The following is a 22,813-nucleotide window of genomic DNA, read 5'->3' on the forward strand; positions in this document are numbered from 1 at the left end:
CTTGTAGACCAGGCTGGCCTCGAGCTCACAGAGATCCTCCTGCCTCTGCCTCCCAAGTGCTGGGATTAAAGGCATGCGCTACCACTGCCTGGCTGAAACTTGTTATTTAAAATACCCAGTTAAATGTGAATTTCAGATAAAGAGCAGATACTTGTATTTAAGTTTTGTGCAGTATTTGGGATGGGATAGAGTTGTAAAATCAACTGACATTTACATTTATCTGCTGACACTAGGCAATTTGCCAGTGCCCAGTTTGGGAGTCACCCACTTAAACTGCTGTCACATAAGTTTTGGGTCAACTGGGAATGCATTTATCTTTTGATGAAATGCAGCAATGTATTGTTTGTTTTTGACAGGGTCTCACTATGCAGATCAAGATGGTCTCAAGCAGGTCCTCCTGTTTCGGCTTGAGTGCTGGGATAAAGCAGCACCAGGCTGGGAAGAACATCCCCTGGGTTCATTTTTCAGGAAAGCCTAACAGGAAAGTTTTATTTCTATCACCTATCCTAGTATTAGCTATTGGCAAGTTTTATTTGAATAAAAACCATAAAGACAAAGACATTTTATTTAGCAAGACAGAAATTAAATCCAAAATGTTAAGTATATTCACATGAGACTTTTTGCGATGTCTAACAATTCCTGGAGCTAGTAACCCAAGGTAATTAATCTAGTAGTATCATTTGTGGAATGATTAACAGAATAAGAATCATTTTTCAGTTATAAAGACTCACTAATGACCTCGGGGCACACTGGAAAAATTGCTTTGACTATGCAATCACCAGTTTACACAGAATTAGGGACAAAAAGGAATGGAAGTACAAACACACGATTGCCCATTACAGATTTTATAGGGAAACAAGCAAAGTCGGTGAAGTTTACAGGCAGAGCAGCTATTTGTCAAGGTATAGTTTACCAAACTCCACCCTGTGGTAGTTCAGGTCAGCACAAGACACACACATACCCACACATCATGTATGAAACAGCTCCCTTTTTAGATAACTGTATTATAGTCTCATTCAGTGGTGCCCTCAACTCAGTAACCATACTGATTCCTCTACATCTATTTTTAGCTATAAAAAATTATTAAGCTTAGGCTTTCTTACAAACATTCTGACCATATATTGAAAAATGATTAAAAACTCTCCCAAGTATGAATAGCTTCTGCAAAGTTAAGTGAGAAACATTCTACCAAGGTGGCTGTGCCTTGGGAAAATCCTACAAAAACTGAATTTTACAAACAGTAACTTATTTTGATAGAAGTTCTCTATATAAATAGCAGCCATGACTTTACTGCCTACAAAACTGTAGGCTTATCACATTTTACATGTTTAGAATTTAAATGCTTTACAATCACTTTTTTTCTAGTATTACAAAAAACAAAGTCACACAGACAGATGGGTTAGGTATCCCATGCTAAAAAAGAGAGCTGAATTCCATGATTTTACTGCTGGGACAGATACTGACAACTACTGAATTTATGTTAATGACATGGGAACATTCATATGCTTTGTTTAAAGAAGTGACATTCAAGGGGCAGGGAAGCAGCACTTGCAGCAGGACTTTCTTGAGGCTCTTTGTGAGCAAGGGTAGAGCTATCTGAATGGTAGTAGCAGACACTTTCAGACTAAGAGGGTGCTGTTTGGGACATACCCTTACTCCTGCACTGACTCCAAGGAAATAGTGTTTTTCTGAGGCTCAGGAGGAAGAGGGGACGCTGGGTACAGCATGCTGCTCTCAACAAGTGGTTAGCAGCAGAAAGTGGGAGTTGATCTTGGTGAGAAAAAAAAAACCCGAAAGAGTTTGCAAGAACTTTTGAGCATGTTAAAATCTATGCCTTCCAGAAACATTTTGTAGTCTGTACAAACTGTGACCTGGACCAGTGGCTTGAGAAGTCTCAGTATGAGGAGTTTGAACAGACAAGGGCAACATCCAAAGTAGGCGGAATTAACACGTTGCTTCTTTTTAGGCAGGCTAAATGCTACCCAAACACTTGACAAGCCTATTTACTGCCAGTCACTTAGAAGCGAACTGGCCTGCCGTATAGAACCAAGAATGAGAAATGCCAGAAAATATCATTTCTAGTATTCACTTAAAAGATGACAGTAAGTGCTTTGTGTGTGGGAAGGGTGTGGGGACAGCTAATAAGGCCATGTCCTAAGCTGAAGCTAGGCATGGGCACACAGGGTACCGCATGGCGGTAAATGAACTCTGCATAAAAGGCCCTCCACAAAGGCCTTCTGTGCAGCACTCACAGGCATACAAGTTGCAGCCCTGCCCCCACCTAGGCCAATTTCAGGATCTAAGAAATACCTTTCTATTTGTTCTTCCCATTGTATTTGTTATACTTGGGTGACTCATTGTTTTCCTCACTAGCAATGAAAAACACAACATGGGGACTCAATGCAGCCCCAGGGGCATGGGCATCAACTCTGACTTGCATCTGTGCAGCTGCTCTGGCGTTCACTCCCAAGCAGCGCCTGCTGTCTGGACTTACGAGATCCCTTTCTCAGTGTGTCACATAACTCCCAGCACAGGCATAGGCACTACTACTTGGATGTTTACTGGCTGGCCCTTTCTCTCCACAGTGTCAAGAGCTCTTCAAGGAAGAATCTCCACAATGATAAAGACATTTTGCTCTTAAAAGTATACACATAAATGCCAAACAGCAGTACAGTGGCTGACAGGTACAAGGAGCCTGCTTCATCAGCTAGTACAACACTTGTCTGCTCCCATCTTGATGCAGAGTGGAACTAATGGATAGATGATTCAAGAAGAAATCAAATCACAGATCAGGTGAACATTCTGAAAAAGGAGTGTGTGGAGTGACTGAGCCCTGCTGCGGTGAGATGCAGTCAGAAAACACTAGGGCAAAAGTACAGTGTATACAAAATCTTGCAAAAACCTAGCACCAGGTTCTTCCTAAGGAGGGCTCAACCCAGCTTAGCTCTAAAATAACCCATCCCGCTGTAAAAATAAAGTGGCAGAACACTTCTCTCTGCAGCTGACGCTCCACAGCAGAGGCCTGGTCGGCGGGGGTCCCACATGCAGACACTGCCTACGTTAGAGGCAAGGAGAGCACCGTGGAGCACGTTTTCAAACCACGAGGAAGCAGCAGCCACACATCTCCCGCTTCTTATTAATAGTTTCCCCAGTTAAGCCAGCTTCAAAGGGACAAGGTTGGTGCCTGCAGAACAGAGGTCGAATCCATGGTGTACACACCTTACCAGAAGTCATACAACCTACTTACCTGAATCAGAAATAAAACTAAAAAACAATTCTCCATCTGCTTGCCCTTCCCAGAAGGGGTAGATTTATGTCCACATCTTCCTTTTTACCACAGTAACTTGAAGAGTCAAAGAAGGTAGTGCGGGAAGGAGGAACATTCGGTTTCATCTTAAAAAATAAAGCTCTCTCTAAGCGTCACAATCAGAGGATGTATACATTTTTTTTTTCAATTATCCTTTGTGGTTTCCTCTAGGGGCTCATCTTCTAAGCTGAAACCCAGCTTGTCAGTCAGCCCCTCAAATTGCTTGCCCAGACCACCTGCGGAATCCATAAACATGTTGGGGATGTCTTTGCCAAAGTAAATCTTGCTGTTGGACGCAATGGCCTTGTACTTCATCAGCTGCAGATATTCCGGAGTCAGCTTGAGCTGGACCATACAAGTAAGAAAGCAGAGGAGAGAGAAGATCAGAGAAAAATTTGGTGGTGCCCTTTTAACTTTCATCAGAGAGGGTCTCTGTCAAGCAGACATGCTCCTTCTACTTTCCAAGGTCTTCCTGTTACCCAGAAACCACTTTTCTAAGAGAAAGTGAACTAAGGTCTTATGACAGAGTAGCAACAGCTTCCATGTCTAACACAAGAATGAAACTTCTCCTACTGCTTCCTGCTAAGAGAAGTGCCTATCTCTAACAGCATGGGGCTTCTCAGGACTGTTGTGAGGACGGCGCAGGGAGCAGTGAGCCCAATCACTTCCTCTGTGTGTGTGTGTGTGTGTGTGTGTGGTCAGGCCTTTACCTTATTTGCTTCTGCTATTTTCAGAGCAGTATAACACTCAGCGTCAGCCTTCGCCTTCTCCCGGGCCAGAAATGCAGCATCTAAGGGATGAAGGGTACAAAGGGTAAAACAAAACAAAACAGGAAGGTGCAGAAGCCTGTGCTCTGGGGGCTGGCAATTACAGCTAAGTGGGCTAGCACTTGCCCAGCATACACAAAGCCCCAGTTTCCATTCCTGGCACTGCAGAAAACAAAAACCAACAAAGACACTTCCTGGTCTCTATGACCTTGGAGAGACCACTTTTTGTGTGTTTTGTTTTTGAAATGGCCACACTTTATAGCTAAGGCTAGTGCTGGACTATCTAGCTTTCCTGTTAGCACAGGAAAAGCATTTCTCTAAAATAAAGTAACTCAAGAGCTTTACAGTGTGGCAGAGTTTCAGTTTAATGCAAAAAGGAAAATCCCAACAATGGTATCCTCCTGCCTAAACCTCTTCAGTGCTGGGATTACAGACATGCACTGCCACGCCTCTCATGGGTCCACCCTAAGACTGAATACCACAAATGAAAAATAGCTCGGTTCCCTTTCCAACTTCATTTCCCCAAAGGATCTACCAGTGATTAAGCGGGCTAACTCTAGGATTACGTAGGATGGTCCAGAGGAACACTGTTTGGATTCAGACCTGTTCCATCTCACTGTGCAGTGCACCTCACTACTCAACACTGTGCCCCTGCCTTGGAAACTTGCCAGTCTCATTCCAGTCACATTTGTAACAAAACACTCAGGGCCAAAGGTTACTCTTTGGGGATGCTGTTTTGTGGTTTATGCTGTTTCCTTTCACCCTTATAACAAATTAAAACCCTTTTATTATTACATTTATTATTTATTTATTGGGAGCGGGGGTGGGGCATGTACACATGGCACAAGTGTGGCGATCAGAGGACAGCTTGGGGAAATCAGTTCTCTCCTTCAGCCACTCCGACTCAGGCCGTCAGGCTTGGCAGCGAGTGCTTTCATGGGCTGAGCCATCTCACTGGCCTGTTTATGTCTTGGAGACAGTTTTTCTATGTGACCCCTGGATGGCTTGGAATGTTAACTCCTCCTGTTCCACCTCCGAAGTCAGAGGATTACAGGTGTCACCATACCAGGCAACTCTAAGTCGTTACTTTTTTCAGTGCTGTCTACTGAACCCAGAGCCTTGAGCGTACCAGGCAAATATGTTAGAGTCTGAGCTACACTTTGGGGTATCTTACTGCACCCCAGCATGACATGTTTTACTAAAGATTCATTTATTTTTTAATAATATGTATCTGTATATGATTATGTGCATATAAGTGCAGAAGCCTGCAGATCCCAGAGATGTCGGACACTTCCCAGAGTGGAATTTATAGGTGGTTGTGACCTGCACAATGTGGGCATTAGCAACCGAACTCGGCTCCTCTGCAAGAGCAGTGAACTCTTGTAGCTGCTGTGCCTCTCCCAGCCCCATGACGAGTATTTCCAGGAAAGTGGAAGCAGAGCTTTACTAAGAGCCCCTGGTGAGAGAGCAGCTCTCCAGCAGTTCCTGCAAAGTTACACGGAACCCTGTGGCTTTTGTCCTGGAAATCCCGACAGAAGCACTCCGTGAAGAAAGTGAGGGTAGTGGGGTAGCGAGGGCTCCGGAGGGGACTGAAGGTGAGCAGCGGTTGGAAAACCAGTGAGTGACACTTCTCGTCAGCTCCAGGGCTGCTGGTGCTGAAGAGCATCTTCATCAAGGCTAATGCAGTACCTGCATGGACCCGGAGGACAGACTCCGAGATGAAAATAATGCAACCAACCGACTCCCTCCCCTAGGAGGATCTTGCTGTGGGAAGACAAGAGGAGTGCATCATCAAGCACTTTAGGAGGCAGGAAAGGCAGAGGAGAGCTGCTATTTGAGTCCAGTGTCAGGGTTAATGCCCAATTCTCAGAGATGTCTGCTAGACTGAGCTTCTAAGGTCGGCAGGGACCGTTAGGTTGCTTTCTTCATTTTCTCTTCTTTCTTTCTTTCTTTCTTTCTTTCTTTCTTTCTTTCTTTCTTTCTCTCTCTCTCTCTCTCTCTCTCTCTCTCTCTCTCTCTCTCTCTCTCTCTCTCCTTCCCTCCCTCCCTCCCTCCCTCCCTCCTTCCCTCCCTCCCTTCCTTCCTTCCTTTCGAGATAGTCTTACTCTGCAGCCCAGGATATCCTGACTCACGACTCCATTCTGCTTTTACCCCAGAAGCTGAGACTATAGGAACATGTTAGAATATCTGGACTGGTACCCTTGCTCTTAGTCCTATTTGATGACTTACTTATAAACATGTTATTTATTTGTGTGTGTGCAAGCACGGCACAGTGCGTGTACAGAGGTCAGATGATAACTTTCAGGAGTTGGTTCTGTCCACCATGAGGGTTCTTGGTATGGAACTCAGGTCCTCAGGTGTGCAACAAACACTAATACACAGCCAACTCTCCTAACAAAATGCCCAGCGCATGACTGACATGACTAACACTCGCTGAGTAAATGTTCTGTGAAAATCTGCTTACTGTGCTGGGTCAGTTCCAAGTTCTAAACCCAGGTCTACGCAGAGGAGAGCTAGTATTTCAGAGACATTACAACACCCAGAACATAGATCTAAGAGAACAGGAAGTGACTCAGTCACCGTGCTCCATCAGGTATGACATCATGTCTACCCCGTGCTCTGTCAGGCATGACATCATGTCTACCCTGTGCTCCGTCAGGCATGACATCATGTCTACCCCGTGCTCCGTCAGGCATGACATCATGTCTACCCCATGCTCCGTCAGGCATGACATCATGTCTACCCCGTGCTCCGTCAGGCATGGCATCATGTCTACCCCGTGCTCCGTCAGGCATGACATCATGTCTACCCCGTGCTCCGTCAGGCATGGCATCATGTCTACCCCGTGCTCCATCAGGCATGGCATCATGTCTACCCCATGCTCTGTCAGGCATGACATCATGTCTACCCTGTGCTCCGTCAGGCATGGTATCATACCACTCACCTTCAATTTCTGAAATCTTCTTCTCTGTCTCCTTTTCCATCACTTTCTGCCCATAGGTGATTTCTGCAACCTGAGCCACTTTCTCTGCCTCTGAGTAAATGAAGTTGAGAAACGATTTAGCGGTGACATGTCAAAAGTTGGCTAGGGTGGTGAGATGGCACAGTGGGTAAGTGTGCCTGCTGCCAAGCCTGATGATGCAAGTTCAACCCCAGGAGCCACGTGGTGGAAGGAAAGAGCTGATTCCCACAGGTTGTCTGCATGTGCCCATACACTCAAACACAGAGAGTAAATGTAAAAACAGAAAACCTTGATTGACTGAGGGCCTTAATACCTGAATGGGTATGCTCACAAAGCCAAGTCCACAGAGGGCAGCTGCAATAGGCACACCTGAGAGATGAATGGCCCAGTGAGCACAGGAGAGCAACATCAGCATCAAATACTAACGGGAGATGTTGACCCAGGAGAAGAGCATGCTTCTGGGAAAACCTAACTTCTCTCCCCAGCCAACTCTTTACATGGGCTTCATCTGACTCTCACTTTAGGAAACAGCTCAGTTGACTGCTATGACCAGAGATCTGGAGCAGAGAGCTCCAGTGCGCCCTCTAACTTGTCACATGACCTTGTACATGGTTACAAATCTGAGTTTAGTAAAACAGAGCAAGCACCTCCAGGTGGCCAAGTGGGTAAAGTGCTTGCCAGGCAAGCCTGGCAACCTAAGTACACAGTGGAAGGAGTGACTCATTCCCCAAAGTTGTTCTCTGACCTCCACACCTGTGCCATGGCATACGAGCTCCTAGCTATAGGCGCGCGCGCGCACACACACACACACACACACACACACACACACCCTGTGCCAAGGCATAGGAGCTCCTACTTACAGGCATGTATCACCTCTCTCTCTTTCTCTCTCTCTCTCTCTTTCACACACACACACACACACACACACACACACACACACACACACCACACAAAATAAAAGTTAAGAAACCAACCAAACAGAAAAGTCCAAGCAAATGACAGCACTTTTCTCTGGTGGTGATATGGCGACTGCATTACTCCCCACATGAAAATCTCAGACTCACGACCTACATCCACGGCCCGACCATTTCCACTGGGCTCCTGGGGATATGAACGCCACCCCAGCATACTGGAAGCACTCGGGAGGGCCTAAGTGTGCCCTGGCCTTCCTTACACATCCCATCATCCCCAGCCCTTCTTCCCTGAAGGATTAGAGAACCATGTGCAGACCAATGAGGGCCTTCTTCCTCTCTGTTTCTGCCTCCTTTTCCACCACCTTCTGTTTCTGGGCAGCAATGAGAAGCTTCGTCTTCTCGCTTTCCCTGGAAGGAAGACGCACACAGCTGTGAGGCTGTCCTAGGTAGCTTCTGGAGACCTTCAGTACTCCACGGAGAAACCCAATTCTGGCTGAGGTGCAGCGCACTAGGGTGTCTTTGTTCTCCTGCCCAAGGCTACTCAGTGACTCAGCCTTTACTGATCTATTCTAAGGCTTTCTTTTGTGAGAAATAAAACACAATGCCTAGGTGTATGCTTGTAGTCCCAGCTACTTGGGAAGCTAAGGCAGAGGGACAGCTTAGGCATAGAAGCTTGAGGTTAGCCTGGATACTCAAGGCCCTGTCTCAGAGTAAAATAAAAGAGAAACACATTCCACTTTAAGGAAATAGACCTGCCAGCAAACTTATCATCTGTCCCTGTTATCTCCACTTCTGCTATGACTCTCTCACATTTTAAAAGCATTGCTTCTCTCCAGGGCTCCGCTGTGGCCAAGTGCTGACATGCCTGCCCAACCTTATAGTACAACAGACTAACAAATGCTCAAGGAAGGGAAAGCTCAGAGCTTGCTGCTTGGGGATGCGTTAGGAAGAGTTCGTGGTGGACAGCTTAGGCACAGGGCATACTCACATCAATTCATAGTTCCTGCGGATTGCCTCAGGAATATTGGGCTTTGTCACTCGTACAGCCTGGAGAAGGACACAAGTAACAACTGAAGGGAGAATGAAAATGGCCAGGGATGTAAGAGCCATCTGGCTCTTGGTGTCCCTGCGCTAAAAGGGTATCCCTTAGGAGAGAACATGCACGGTAAAATACAAGCACTCCCCACTGAGGCAATGCTTACCTGGATAACAAGACCTGGGGCCATGGAAGTCAAGTCCTGTTGCAAAGCTAACTTGAGGTTTTCATCAATTTGATCTGGAATCAAGAAAGACACAAAGGGAGCTGTTTACTGTCTAGGTAAGAGAAGAATGTGGGGAAAGCACAAGCAAAAGCAATGGCCCACTGACTCGCCTTTCCAAACACTGTACCTAACACACCGGAACCCAGGTGAGACCCTGGAGCGGTTCTCCGTGAAGGGAGAGCTAAGCAGAACTTCTCACTTTGGCTTCAAAATAAAGCCCCTTCATTGTTTAAAACACTAGTCAGAACTTCCAGGGTGCCTGAGCTTAAGAAACAAAAACAATTCTGAAACGTTCCTTGAGCAGACTTTCCCAACTGGCATCAAGAGAAGGCAGGCCCATGGCTCCTTGGAGGAGGATAAAATGGCTATGTCAGGTTTTCAGAAAAGGAGCAACCTGGGCATGGAAGCACATGCCTGTCACCATCACTGGGAAACTGCAGGAGGACCATAGGGCTGCCCTGGGCTACACTATGACGCCTCATCACCAAAAGGTGGTTGCTAAATCTAGTAATTTTATTAGTTAAAAAACAAAACAAAAACACTTGCTACAGTATTAAAGATATTATCACATCCAGAATTAATTTTGGAGGTATGAGAGCAGGGCTCATGTGCATAACTCCAGCATTAGAGAGGCTGAGGCAGGAGTGTCATAAATTTGAGACCAGTCTGGGTTACACAGTGAGTTCCGAGCCAGCCTGAGCTACAGCCTAAGACCCCATAGAAAAAACAAACATGGCTTGCTGCTCTTCCAGATGACCCAAGTTCAGTTACCAGTCCCATGTGCCACACGCATGCACCTGTAACTCCAGTTCCGAAGGAGCTGACTTACTCTCTGGCCTCTGCAGACACTTCCCCTCCACCACACATGGCACCCACTCATTTGGTTATGCAAATGACAAAGGAGCTGACTTACTCTCTGGCCTCTGCAGACACTTCCCCTCCACCACACATGGCACCCACTCATTTGGTTATACAAATGCAGGCACGTGCGCATACACACAAGAAGACAAAACAAAAACCCTGGCTTGATGTCCAGGAGAACCTCATATTGCTTTCACTATGAATTCTAAGAACACAAGGAGAAAATAAAATTTCCTGTTCTGAAAATCAGCTCATCCTTGTCTAATGTCTGCTGTCTGTTTATGTGGGTGTGAGCATGTGTTCAAGGAGGTCAGGGGAGCACCATGGAAGTCATCCTCAGGACACTATCATCTTCCTTTGAGACAAGGTCTCTCAGTGGTCTTCAGCTCACTGATTAGGCTCAACTGGCTGGCCAGCGAGGCCCAGGCTTCCTCCTGTCAGTCCTCCGTGTTATTACCTCCACCTGCTCTAGGTTCTGGGGATCAATCTCAGACCCTTACATGTCTGAGGCAAGCACTTTACTGAGCCATCTCCCAGTCCAGCTCATGTCTTTTCATATATTTGCTTTGGTTCTGGTTCCTAGTCTGGAATTCAAATGTGTTGTTTGACAGGCAAGTGTGGGAAAGGCTACCACCGATCCGCTGCATGAACAGCAACACTGGAGCTGCCTCTCTGGCCTCACCGAGATCCTGGAAGAAGAGTCAGCAGAGCCAGGCTAGGATATCAGAGCACAGTCACCACTGTTCTCGTGAGTTGCCTTCTGCATTAGTCAGCTGTGCCCAAGCCACAGCTACCAAGGAACAGTGAATTTCCTTTGGAAGCTAGCTAGTACCCAACATGGGAAGCTTCTGGTTTGGAGTGAAACAGTGGCAGAGCACTCCTGGGCATGCAGGAGGCAGGCCTGAACTCCATCTAGCAACACACACACACACACACACACACACACACACACACACGAGAAAGAGAGAGAAGAAAAGAAACACCTGGTTAATTACTATATTTTGATTCTTATGACACAAACTAGAGACAACTGGGGAACGGGAACCTCAACTGAAGAGCTGTTCCCATCAGACTAACTCATGGGAAGGTTATGTGGTGTTTTCTTCTTCTTCTTCTTTTTTTTTTTAAAGAATTGAAAGTCTGATTTTATTTTATTTTTTAAGATTTTTTTTATGATTTATTTATCTTTATTTTATGTGCATTGGTGTGAAGGTGTCAGATCCTCTGGAACTGGATTTTCAGACAGTTGTGAGCTGCCATGTGGGTGCTGGGAATTGAACCCAGGTCCTCTGGAAGAGCAGTCAGTGCTCTTAACCACTGAGCCATTTCTTCAGCCCCTATGGGGTGTTTTCTTGACCACTCTGCGCCATGCCACTCCTGGGCTGTATAAAAATGCAAGCTGAGTGTAGCACGGAGAGCCAGCCAGTGAGCAGCATTCTTCCGTGACCTCTGCCTCAGTGTCTGCCTCCAGTTCCTGTTCTGACTTCCCTCAGTGATGGATGACCTTGATGTGGAAGTGTGAGCCAAATAAACCCTTTCCTCTGTACAGAAGTAACAGTTTAGTAAGCACTATGTGTATCTGTTTGGACAGCAACAGTTTTTCAAATATGAAACGATATATTTTAATTCCCTTCTGGGGACATTAGAGATCCTTTGTCTTTTGGTGTTTCATATGCCTTGAAAAGGTACAAGTCCTAAAACAATGGCTATAAAATTAATTTCTTTAAATTCTACTGGCGGGACATAAAAAAAAACAGTAAATTTTTCAGTTTTTTTTTGAAAATATAATCAATTGGAAACCAACAAAAGAGTACAAACTTTTAAAGTGAATTTAGGTTCATTATCTACTACAGAAAAATTGAAAGTGATTTGAATGATTTCCTAAATCTCAGAGTAAAAGTGTAAAACAACTAACCATTTGATTATTTTTATTATTATTTTGAGCCAGGGTCTCACTATGTAGCCTTGATTGTCTTGGAGCAATGCAGACTTCTGGAATGAAGCGTGAGCCCACCATTCACACCACACACCCTTGGCGCCTGCACGCCGTGGGAAAGACACTCACGGGAAGCAGGGAGGAGGCCCGGCCGCAGTTGTTGTTAACCAGTAACAGCCCTCTCACTCTCTCGTTCTTGGCCTCAGCATACTTATTTTAAAATGAGTATGTTACGCTACATGGCCTTGTCAGATTCTTCTAGAAATGAGTGCATTCTCATTATAGAACAGTATTCCCGGGACAGTCTGTTCCAGGCCTCTGCTCAGACCAGCCACGACTCCTTCATCACACTCCTACTGCAGTGCTATGTCTGACTACCCCAAGGATCTTCCCTAGTTTCTAACATAATATTTTTTCTTTTGTGGGGTTTATTTATTTAGGAAAAGTTTTACTTTGTAGCCCAAGCTGGCCCTGAACTTGTTTTCCACCTGTCTCAGCCTTCTGAGTGTGAGGATTACAGGTATGGACCACCATGTTTGGCTGTTCTCAGTATTATCTGGAACTCTCTTGGTGTCTGGCTCCTGTGTACTCCCCATTCTGTGGCGTGGTAGCTCAGAAGCAGACAGACAGAGGGTTGCTGAAGGCTGACATGTCTCAGGGAAAGGGTGGAGTTGCCCTGATGACAACCACCCTCTTACCAAACAGCTCAATGTAGACTTCCTGAAGTGTATGCACACTGCAGAACTGGTTGAGCTCATGATGGATCTTGTTGAAGATGAGGGCCTTGTCATAGTCGGCAGTGTAGTTCTTCACTATGTCATACACTGTGAGGAGGGAGAGGGCTCAGTGTAAGAAAGATCCAAGACTGCAAACCTCTCCAGACTCTCTCAGCTTCTTCACTTCTCAATGCTTGTGTGACCCACAGATAGTGTGAGCATGCTGGACAGGCTAGAAGACATACCTGCATTCGGGACCAGGAAGTTCACCACTTCGATTCTGTCAAAGTAGATCATCACACCACCACTATCGGAGGGAGACGTGACAAAGATGTTACCAGAGCTCTGGAATCTGGGGAAATTCCTTAAGGAGATGGCTTAAGACATGTGACCAGAAGAACAGGAGTTCAGTGTTCATGGAAATTGGGGCAGCTCACACCTCTGAGCAGATGTGCGGAGCTTATAACCTCCACAAGGAGACGACAAGCCCTTTGCAGCATCAGGAAGGAAAGGGGTAGCTCCTATCTTCTGAGTCACTGGGACCTTTTGATCAAAGGGACTACATGGAAAAGAATGAAGAGGACTAGCAGGCTTCAGAGTGCACTGGGTGCCCGGAAGTTTGCCTCTCATCCTGGCTTCACCAGCACGCCCACCAGGCACTGCCTTTCCTTCACTATCCTCCACATCTGTCTCTCTGCAGCCGCCTGGCAGTCCTCCCTCTTACTTGCTGGGCTCCTCAGCTTTACTCTTGGTACCTTACCTGGTCCCACATGGTACGTTCTTCACTTCATCTGTTTGGAGAGTGGTCTGGAGACAGAGGAAACATGAAATAATGTGAAACGGGCTGTGACAGAGAGCAACCCACTATTTATTTGGAAGCCTCAAAGTCTTTGTAGTTGACTGCTTGTTTGAACCGAGCTTTCTCCTCGCTAAACATGACCGTCACATCTAATTCCCCTAACAGGCTGAATCTTTGTCCATGTATGTGAAGCACATATGAACAAGCAGAATCATAAAGAAAACGACTGAGTTTGGAGCCTGAAGAATGCATTTTACTAGTGCTGAAGCAGTAGACTCCCTTCTGATTGGTTTCAGAATACAGTACCTGCTAGCTTTACTGTGAGTCTCAGCTAAGAAAAAGTACCCAAAGCACTGTGAGGTCCACACAGCAAGGCAAAGGCAAGACTAACAGGGAAGGTGGGTACACTCTGCTAGGCTAATTATCTTCCGCTCCCTCTCACTCTTTTCTGCCGGGAACTGAGCACACAGCCTGGTGTATCTGGTGTATCTGGCCTCTGTCCCCAGCTCTGTCTCTTTGTGACATCCCCAACCCCTTTCTGGGGTGGCTGAGTTTTCTTTGCTGGAGATACTGCAGAGACACTTAGTTCACCTCAGCCAGGAGGCTGGCCTCAACTAGCCTTACTGCTATTTTACATGGCATTGGCCCTCCCCATACAACTATTGTTCGCATTTTTGAAGTTCAAACAAGTACAAGCAAAATTCCATCTTTTATTTCAATCTGTCATGGTAACCTGTGATTTAATAAATAAACACAAATACTTGACTTTTCTTCTAAATATTTATAACAAATTCTTCTTTAGTCCCACTTCGAAAGTGAGGAAATAATTTCCACTTGGGGTTGATAGGCTAAGGCAAGGCAGTGGCTCCATTCAGCTATTTTAATCATCAAGTAATATTTTAAGAGCCCCCTGCCTGGCATGTAAGCCTCTGAAAAGGCATTTTATTCCTCTAACAGCTAAATGATTTCAAACAGTGTATTAGGTAACAACCCGAACCTGTAGAGAGCCAAGCACCCCGTGACACAAGCGCATGTACCTGCACAGACTTATAGGATGTGATGAATGGGAGCATGAGATGGAAACCCGGGCCACTGGTGGAGGTCAGCAGGGCACCACCTCTGTAGAGGAGGGAGAGAGGGAGGTTCAATATCCCAGGATCCCTTCAGTCAGTGATTCTCAACCTGTGGGCCATCACTCCTTTGGGGGGTATGCTGAACAACCATTTCACAGGGGTTACCTAAGATCTTCAGAAACCACAGATATTTACATTACAATTCATAATGGTAGTAAAATTACAGTTATGAAGTAGCAATTAAATAATTTTATGGTTGGGGTTCACACAACATGAGGAACTGTATTAAGAGTCACAGCATTAGGAAGGTTGAGAACCACTGCCTTAGATCAACACTGAAGGGCTAATCATCTCTCTGCTCCTATAAAAACACACTGTAAAGTGACACATGCCGATGACAATGTCCACCCCTCTCCCTTTCTTCCTTCTGTCTCGGTTTGAACATTCTAGGGAGCCTGATGGGAAAACAAAACCCATTATACTTTTCCACCTGAGAAGTAATGATGGAGAGGAAGCAAAACAAAGACAGCAGAATTCTTGGCTACACACAGGATGAGAGGTGAGTCCATCACAGCTGCCGAGCCTGTGGCAGTCACCAGCATGTGAGACCCAGGAATACAGTTATCAACCAGCAGCATTACTGGTGGGAGGCCAGCGACACAGGCAATTAAAATAATATTTTTTTTTGGCAGTGCTAGGGTTGAATCCAGGGTATCACACATTCTAGTAAAGTACTATATTATCATGAGTTACACCCTGCTCCTTAAACATACTTTAATATAAAGTAACGAACCCCATGATAGAGGAGCCAAGTAAGATTTAAAGAGCAGAGCAAGGGAGAGGATCTTAACCAAAATTTTAGTCCAGCGTAGAGCAAGAGGGTAATTCATTTGCCCTTCCTGCCCATGTTCCAGAAGCATCTGAGGACTCACATATGATCTGATTTTGAGACAGATGGTGCTACATAGCCCTGATTTGTGCAGTGCTTGCTATGAGGCCCAGGATGGCTTAAAACTCATAGTACTCTTCTTGCCTCAGCCCTCACCCAAGAGGTGGAATTACAGATGTTGAGCCATCATACTTCGTTTAATGGCATTTTTAAAGTCATTTCAATATACATTAAATATATAATATATCTTTTGACATATATTTCTAATCAAGTTGTATATGAATGACAAAATTAAAAGCTTTGGGGAACATGAAAGCAGATGGCAGATATAAATTACTAAACAAGTGGGAACTCAACAAAAGTTTAAACCTTTTTATTATTATTTTTAATTAGGGGCCTTGAGTATGTTAGAAGTGCTTCCAGTGAGCTACAACTCCAATTCAATGAGCATCTTAGAATTTGTATTCCATAAGAAAGCATGACATAAGACCCACACAAAAAAGAAGGCATGTTGACGCACACCTTTAATCCCAGTACTCGGGAAGCAGGGCAGGAGGATCTCTGTGAGTTCAAGTCAACCTGGTCTACACAAAGCCTTTCAGACTAGCCAGAGAGATCTACACAGTGCGACCCTTTCTCAAAAAGGGGGCGGTGTCATAAAAGCTTACAGCAAGGGCTGGGGGTGTAGTTCAGTGGTAGAACAACAGCTCAAGACACTGCTCAGTCCTCAGTACCACAAACCAAACTACTGGTCAAGCAAATTCCCTGTCTAAAACCTAAAACAAAAACCTTGGTCAGAGAAGTCCCTGGAAAGTAAGCAAGTCAAGAGTATTTAAAGAGTCGCTCTCCCAAAGCTTCCCTGATTGGTGGCAATCAGCCTGCAGAGCCTTTACACTTCCTTGAAATGTCACTTTAAAACAGTCTTTCAAGCCAGGCCCCGTAGCGCATGCCCCTAATCCCAGCACTCGGGTGGCAGAGGCAGGTGGATCTCTGAATTCGAGGCCAGCCTGCTCTACAGACTGAGTTCTAGGACAGCCAGGGCTACAAAACTAAACAACAACACAAAAAACAGTCTCTCTTGAGTGACACTTTTCAAACTGTCATCAGGAACTGGGACTGTCAGCTTTTGGAGAGGTAGCCTGGTGTGTGGAGACAAGATTCTTCAAGCAATGCAAGAGACAACAGTGTCCCAGAGATGACCTTGAAAGACTAGTGATTCCTTCAGATCTCTGCCTTTAATCCTATAAATACACGTATCAGCATCACATTCTAAAGACAATTTTAAATTTAAATAAATACACACACACACACACCCTTACCCATGGCCACCGACTTGGAAACTGCACCTGAAGAGGGTTCCCTATTTAACAACATATACAGATGTTAGCAGGATCTGCTAGCCGGTGACAGGAAAGTAGCCACCCGTCTCTGCTTTACCTGTAATACACTCCAATATGTCCCTCTTCTATCTTGTGCACAGCTGAGAAGAGCGATGCGCAGAAGAAACTGCAAGCCACAGCCACAACAGCTCCCAACTGAGCCATCAGTGAACCGGAATCCTGGAGATGAGACAAGGGACAATGTGTGGCCTGACATGCAGGAGAAGAGGCTGCGCCACTGAGAGAGGCTCATGGAAAGTGATGCGCAGGTGGCCTGTTGTAGAACCAACACAGCGCCGGCCGGACCACCAGCTCATTTCAGCCTTGTTCTCGGTCAACATCCCATCCCTTAATTGTGGAAGTATAATGCCCTCTGCAGCGAAGAGGCACTAGGTCCAGATACTGCCCCACCTAAGGAAGATAGATCCGGTGCCAATCGGGTAGGGCTCAAAACACAGGCCTTCTATTCACTGCTCATTAACGTGTTGTCGCGGGAGCCACTTATAAGTGAGGGAAGAGAGGCAGCTGCAGAGGGTTGGCTTAAATTACAGAGGATGTCAAATGACAGGCAGCTGTGGCTATGTGTTTCTGGTCAGCGCCTCCTACTTCTAATTGCCTGCCATTTCGAAGGAAACCATCAGTCATTTCCCTTGGGACTCTGGGGAGAGAGGCAGCAGGCAGTTGAGCTCCGAGGTAGGAGTCTCTCTGGCCTGTCATTCACCTTCCCAGTTATTCCTCTGGACCGAAACAGGACGGATCTCTTAACAAAACTCTCGCGTAACCTTTGCCCCCAAGTCCCGTGGGGACAGGAAACTGGGAGTGCCTCAGGCTGGGATACTCTGGACTCCTGGAGGGTTCCCAAACATCCAGGTACCGAGATGCGACGGAGCGTCTGGAAAAACTATGGTGACGGACCGGCACACGGGCCCAGGGCGCGGATGCCAACTCTCAGGTCTAACTTATTTTTACCGTGGCGGCCTCCAGCTACCGAGCAGCAGGAGCGTCCTCTCTGCAAACGCCCTCACCACCACCCCGCCCCACCTCGCGCCCTTTGCCCGCCCTCCGCCGCGAGACAGGCGCGTCCGAGAGTTTCCGCTCCGACTCGCGTAAGGACCCGTGGGAAGGAGACTGGACACACGGGGGTTCTCTCGGCTCCTGGGTGGGCGGACCGAGGGCGAGCCGCAGCGGGAGCCAGAGCTCCGGAGCCGCGCCAGGGTCAGCTCCATTCCCCGAGCCGCAGCGAGGCCCAACGTGCACTGAGGGGCGGGGGCTGCGTACCAGGCTGTCCCTCCAGGCGCTCCGTACACGTCTGAACCCCCCGTGCAACCGCAGAAACCGCCACACCCCTCAGCACTCTACTTCCTTCCGGGCCCGGCGCATAGATTACGTCATCAAGCCGCGCAAACCCCTGCCCCTACCCCCGGGCTCGTCCGCCCCGCCCCGCCCCCGGGAGGCGAGCGCAGTGGTCGGAGGTGCCGCCAGGAGGCGCCCGCGAGCCGACCCGGCGGCTGCTGGCGAACCTGGGATTGCGGGTTTGAGGATGCCCGCTGTGCAGGTACCCAGCGCTGGGAGAATGGCTTCCCGACACCACGACTCTGGTGTCACCTTCCGAGGTTCTGACTTTCGAGATGCTTAGGGATTCTCCTTAGGTTCAGGCCGAATTGGATTTGTTTTCTTTTCTTTTCTTTTTTTTTCCTTTTTCCAGAGCAGGTACCAGCGCGACGGAGCGGTCTCGTCCCCTGCTTGCTGCTTTTCTGCTGCACCAGTCAGCCGAATGAAAAAATGAAAAAAACTTTCAGACGTGCAGATTATGACGTCGCTAGTCACCAGTCCTACTCTGAGCTGCTCTTTATACTTTGCTGAGAGCTTTGTTTAGCCTTGAGGTCCCCACAGCAACATGAGGTAATTAACAAGGAATTATTGCTCCGATTTTAATGAACGAAATCTGAACTCTGTGAGGGTCAAGGCCAGCCACAGTCATTGAAAGCTTCCTTTGCATTTCCTTAGTAGTTGGGGACTCCCTGCCTTGGTTAACACCTGCCACGGTGAGTGAGCTTGTGTCTGCCAGACCCACCCAGGGACACAGTGGACCAGGAAGAGAATCAAGACTTCATGCCTCCTAGTCTAAGGCCTCCACCTGTCATCACCCCAAAGCACCGTGGTATTGGGACATTCATATCCAGCCCTTTCTCCTATCTTGTTCTGGGGGTGGAACCAAGGACTTTGTAGCCCCACTCTGTCCCCAAGCTCCGTCCTTAGCGGGGAATTTCTGAACCAGCCACTGAAGTCGTTTTGTTTGAAGACCAGGAACTGCCCACTTTAATACTAGCTTTTTGTAAACGAAACAACTTTTCTATACAGTAGATGGCCCCTTGTCAATGTTAGAAGATTTTAGGGCTCAAGAAAGGAAAGTTCCTCTCCCAAAGTCAAGTTCTGGGAAGTCGGATGTTTGGAGACAGCAGAAGAAAAACAACCCCAACCCCAGCTACCCAGTGGCTGCAAAAGCAGACAACAGACCCCGTAGTTTCAAAAGCAGCTTGTCTGAGGGAACCCACTAACTCCCCATTCTGTCCATTGAGTCCTGCTCCCTCTGCCACTCTTAGCTACGAGCCCTAGCTTGAAGCGTGTGATCTGCAGTCTCCTGAACTCTGGTCTCTGAGTGACTGTATCCTGTGTCCTGATCAAGGTGTGGTCACAGCCTAAGAAGGCACCTCTGTGTCAAAAAAAAAAAAAAGCTGTTTGAGGTCTTATCTCAAGTTTCTTTCTCTACAGGTGCTGCTCCACCCTTAGGACTCACTAAGGCTAAACAGCAGGTCCCTAACTGGAGACTTCACCCATCTGGCGCCATAGCAGCCTTACTGAGACATGAATGAAGCCGTGACAGGGTGGGGGTTAGCTTGAAGTCGTGTCGTCAGAATTGGAAAGCTTTCTTGTTCTTAGCCTCTGAGAAGACCTCGAGTCCCCGAAGCCCACCTATGCTATTTCTAGAGCTGCACCCAGCATCGGTCTTAGCACACATGTGGGTAAGGATCCGTTTGTTCACAGAGGCATCCTGGGAATTTGACTCTGCTTGAGGACTCTCTCATTCTTCTCTTGGAAAACTCTTGGGAATTTCATTCCAACAAAACTGTTCCCGGAGTCCGTTCCAGACCAGGAAACTGCCCTTGGCCTGTTTTTTAGACCAGCAAACACAGGCAATAGTCCCTCTGTTCCCAAAGACAGTCCTTTGGCTTGCTTTAAAATTTTTTTCAAACAATTGGGCCTCAAATTAGATGTAGATCTGGGCCCTAATATCCCCTTGACAACCAAAACTGCTGGCCTGAATTTGTCAGGTTCCAATCAACCATCTTGCAGGACCTCAACAAAAATGGGCGCAGTAAAATGGCAAATAGAGGGGGCTCAAACTCAGGCTGCCAGGCTTGCGCAGTAAGCCTGCCACCCCCTCCTACCTCCTGAGTCAACCCACGCTTCTTAAGTAAAGATCTCTGAGGAGGATTTTATGCGAGCCGTGTCTTATAGAAGGAAGAATTTGCCAGATGATTAAATAGCTCACTTGGGGAAAAGATACTCTGCTGACAATGGAACATTTGTGATTGAATGGCATCTGGAGAGGAGGCAGAGGGAATATGGAAGGGTATTCTAACAGAAAGAGGTTCCGCAGCACTAACCTTTGAGTACAGCCTTGATTCAGGAAGTCCCTGGACCGTCCTCTCAAATTACCCGCTTCCCCAATAAGATGTGATTTCTGAAGAAAGACTTAAAACATCAGATAGGAGGGATGAAGCGGTGGCTCAGCAGTTAGGGGTACTAGGGGATCTTAGGAGGACCCTGGTTTGATTCCCTGCCCCAACAGGGCAGCTCACTGAGGTCTCTAATTCTGGTTTTAGGAACCTTATGCCCTCTTCTGGTCACGACAAGCACTGCACAAACATGGTGCGCGGACTAGATTTGCTTTGCGCTCTAGGTCTTTCCATAGGCTGGCCAGCTCCTCCTTTTACTGCTCTCCTTCCTGCTGCCTGTCCATCTACAAATGCTGCACTTTCCAGGCTTCTGCTTCAGTCATTTTCTTTGGGAACTTCTGCTGCTCCTTGGCTCTCTTCTCAGTGGACAGCTGAAAAGAACCTGGTCAGCAATTGATTGTTTCCTCCCTCTTCCTAGGGAGCAAAGGGCTCCTGGGAGACCGTGGTTAGTGACAGGCCTCGAAGCAAGCCGCTGCTTTCTGCTGTTTTGGTTCTCCCACTAACCAGTGTGTCACCATTTTCTCTGATAAGCATGCTGTTGTTCGGTGGGAAAGCTGTTTAAGTTGCACACAGTGAAGACAGAGGTACCTTTTTTATGGGGCACTCACAACATCTCCCAAGAGCTTAGTAGGGAAATGTAGGCAGAGTTTTCCTGTCCTGCAGCCGCTCTCAAATAAACACATTGAGGCTTGTATTAATTATAAATGCTCAGCCAATAGTTCAGACTTATTACTAACTAGCTCTTACATTTTAAGTTAACCCCCATCCCTTATTTATGCTCTGCCGTGTAGTGGTGCCTTTAATAACATGGCATGTTCATCTACTCTCTCTGCTCTGGATGGCAACTCTAGTCTCTGCCCCTCTTCCTCCCAGCATTCTCCTAGTCTAGCTCTCCTGCCTAGCTTTATTCTGTTCAGCCATTGGCCAGCCAGCTTCTTTATTAGACCAATCATAGTGACATATGTTCACACAGTGTAAAGGGATATTCCACAACAGAGCAAGTTCTGGAATGAAATTCAAAGTGTTCATCCCCCGATTTCTTCCTTGACTCTCATTCCTCCATTCATTTATCAGTTTCCAAATCAAAACCAACAGCCTGACAAGGTAGTTTCTTGGGCAAGAAAGGCTCAGCTTTAAGAATTCTGGGATCGAGTCCTGGTACTTTGAACTTGTATTATTGCAGTTCCTCTGTCTCTCCTTCTTTGCTGTAATTTTGCCCGTCACAGGCCTCGCTTGGCTTGCAGTACGAGAGTCTGGGGATCTCACTCCTAAAACAGTCACTTATTCCTCTGTTGTCTGCACTGATTTCTGTAGCGCGAATTCTAATTCTAATTCTAACAATAAAAACCTGGAGTCAGATGTTAGGGGGTGAAAGCTGAAAGATCAGAGAAGCAGAGAAGCCAGTCACTAGAGTTCCTATCTCTACAAAATCTCGGATGGATAAAGGGGTGAGCTCCTGTCTCCTCCCACCTTATATTCCTCTCTCCACCCAGCCATATCACTTCCTGTATCAAACCTCCCAAATACTGGAATCAAAGACACGAGATCCCAAGTGGTGGAATTAAAGGTGCCACCACTGCCTGACCTCTATGGTTAGCTAGTGGCTAGCTCCACCCTCGATCTTCAGACAAGCTTTCTTTGTTAGAGCATAAACAAAATATCACCACAGATTTCACCAAATTTCCATCTGTGAATGATGAGAAAGATACTGAAATTACAGACTTGTGGTTAAGCCAAGGACACATGCACTGTGCCTGGCATACCGCCTGCCAGGCAACAGGTCTTAAAAAACACTTAGCAAGAATTGGAGAAGAGAATGAAAATGCATCAGGGGGTAGTGGAGGTGTGGGGAAAGATGGATAGTTCAAGAAGCTTTCTCTAGAAGGCGTAGGCAACCTGTGAAGAAATCAATGAGCCACACCACCAAGGCAGTTGCCTTTCTATCCCATATGGAGGAATGACTCGAACCATATCCTAAGAAACAAGGGTGGGGACAGTATAAGGAAGCAAACTTCATATCTGAACTGTGAAAGCATCCCCTATCTCCTGAACAACTAAGGAATGTACTAGAATCAAACCTTTCAACCTGCCCAAAGGAAGGGAAAGAAGATGTGATGAAGGAGTTTCTACATGCATGCCCCTTGTACAGCAGGTCCAAGCTGTCCACAAAGGCATCTGAGGGGTAAGAAGAAAATGACCAAGATCTCT

General features: G+C 46.7%; 1 protein-coding gene across 5 annotated transcripts; it reads right to left on the bottom strand.

The window, feature by feature from the left end:
- Positions 1-547: 547 nt before the first annotated feature.
- On the bottom strand, positions 548-18,242 carry Erlin2 (ER lipid raft associated 2). 5 transcript variants are annotated; one of them, XM_087901078.1, is made up of 13 exons: positions 18,144-18,242; positions 16,924-17,045; positions 14,990-15,052; positions 14,562-14,643; positions 13,486-13,532; positions 12,971-13,032; positions 12,708-12,833; positions 9,153-9,226; positions 8,939-8,997; positions 8,267-8,358; positions 7,019-7,108; positions 4,018-4,097; positions 548-3,652 (listed from the first exon to the last, which is right to left on the bottom strand). In XM_087901078.1, exons 2-13 carry the CDS (start codon positions 17,028-17,030, stop codon positions 3,452-3,454), a joined length of 1,083 nt encoding a protein of 360 aa, XP_087757204.1. In that variant the 5' UTR covers positions 17,031-17,045; positions 18,144-18,242; the 3' UTR covers positions 548-3,451. The 5 variants fall into 5 exon arrangements, with proteins under 5 accessions (XP_087757204.1, XP_087757206.1, XP_087757205.1 ...); XM_087901080.1 differs by lacking the exon at positions 18,144-18,242 and adding an exon at positions 17,835-17,904; XM_087901079.1 differs by lacking the exon at positions 18,144-18,242 and adding an exon at positions 17,740-17,880.
- Between the last annotated feature and the right edge of the window lie 4,571 nt (positions 18,243-22,813).

This window comes from Myodes glareolus, chromosome 23 (genome assembly GCF_982192425.1).
Source record: "Myodes glareolus chromosome 23, mMyoGla1.1, whole genome shotgun sequence".
NCBI classification, from domain to species: Eukaryota; Metazoa; Chordata; class Mammalia; order Rodentia; family Cricetidae; genus Myodes; species Myodes glareolus.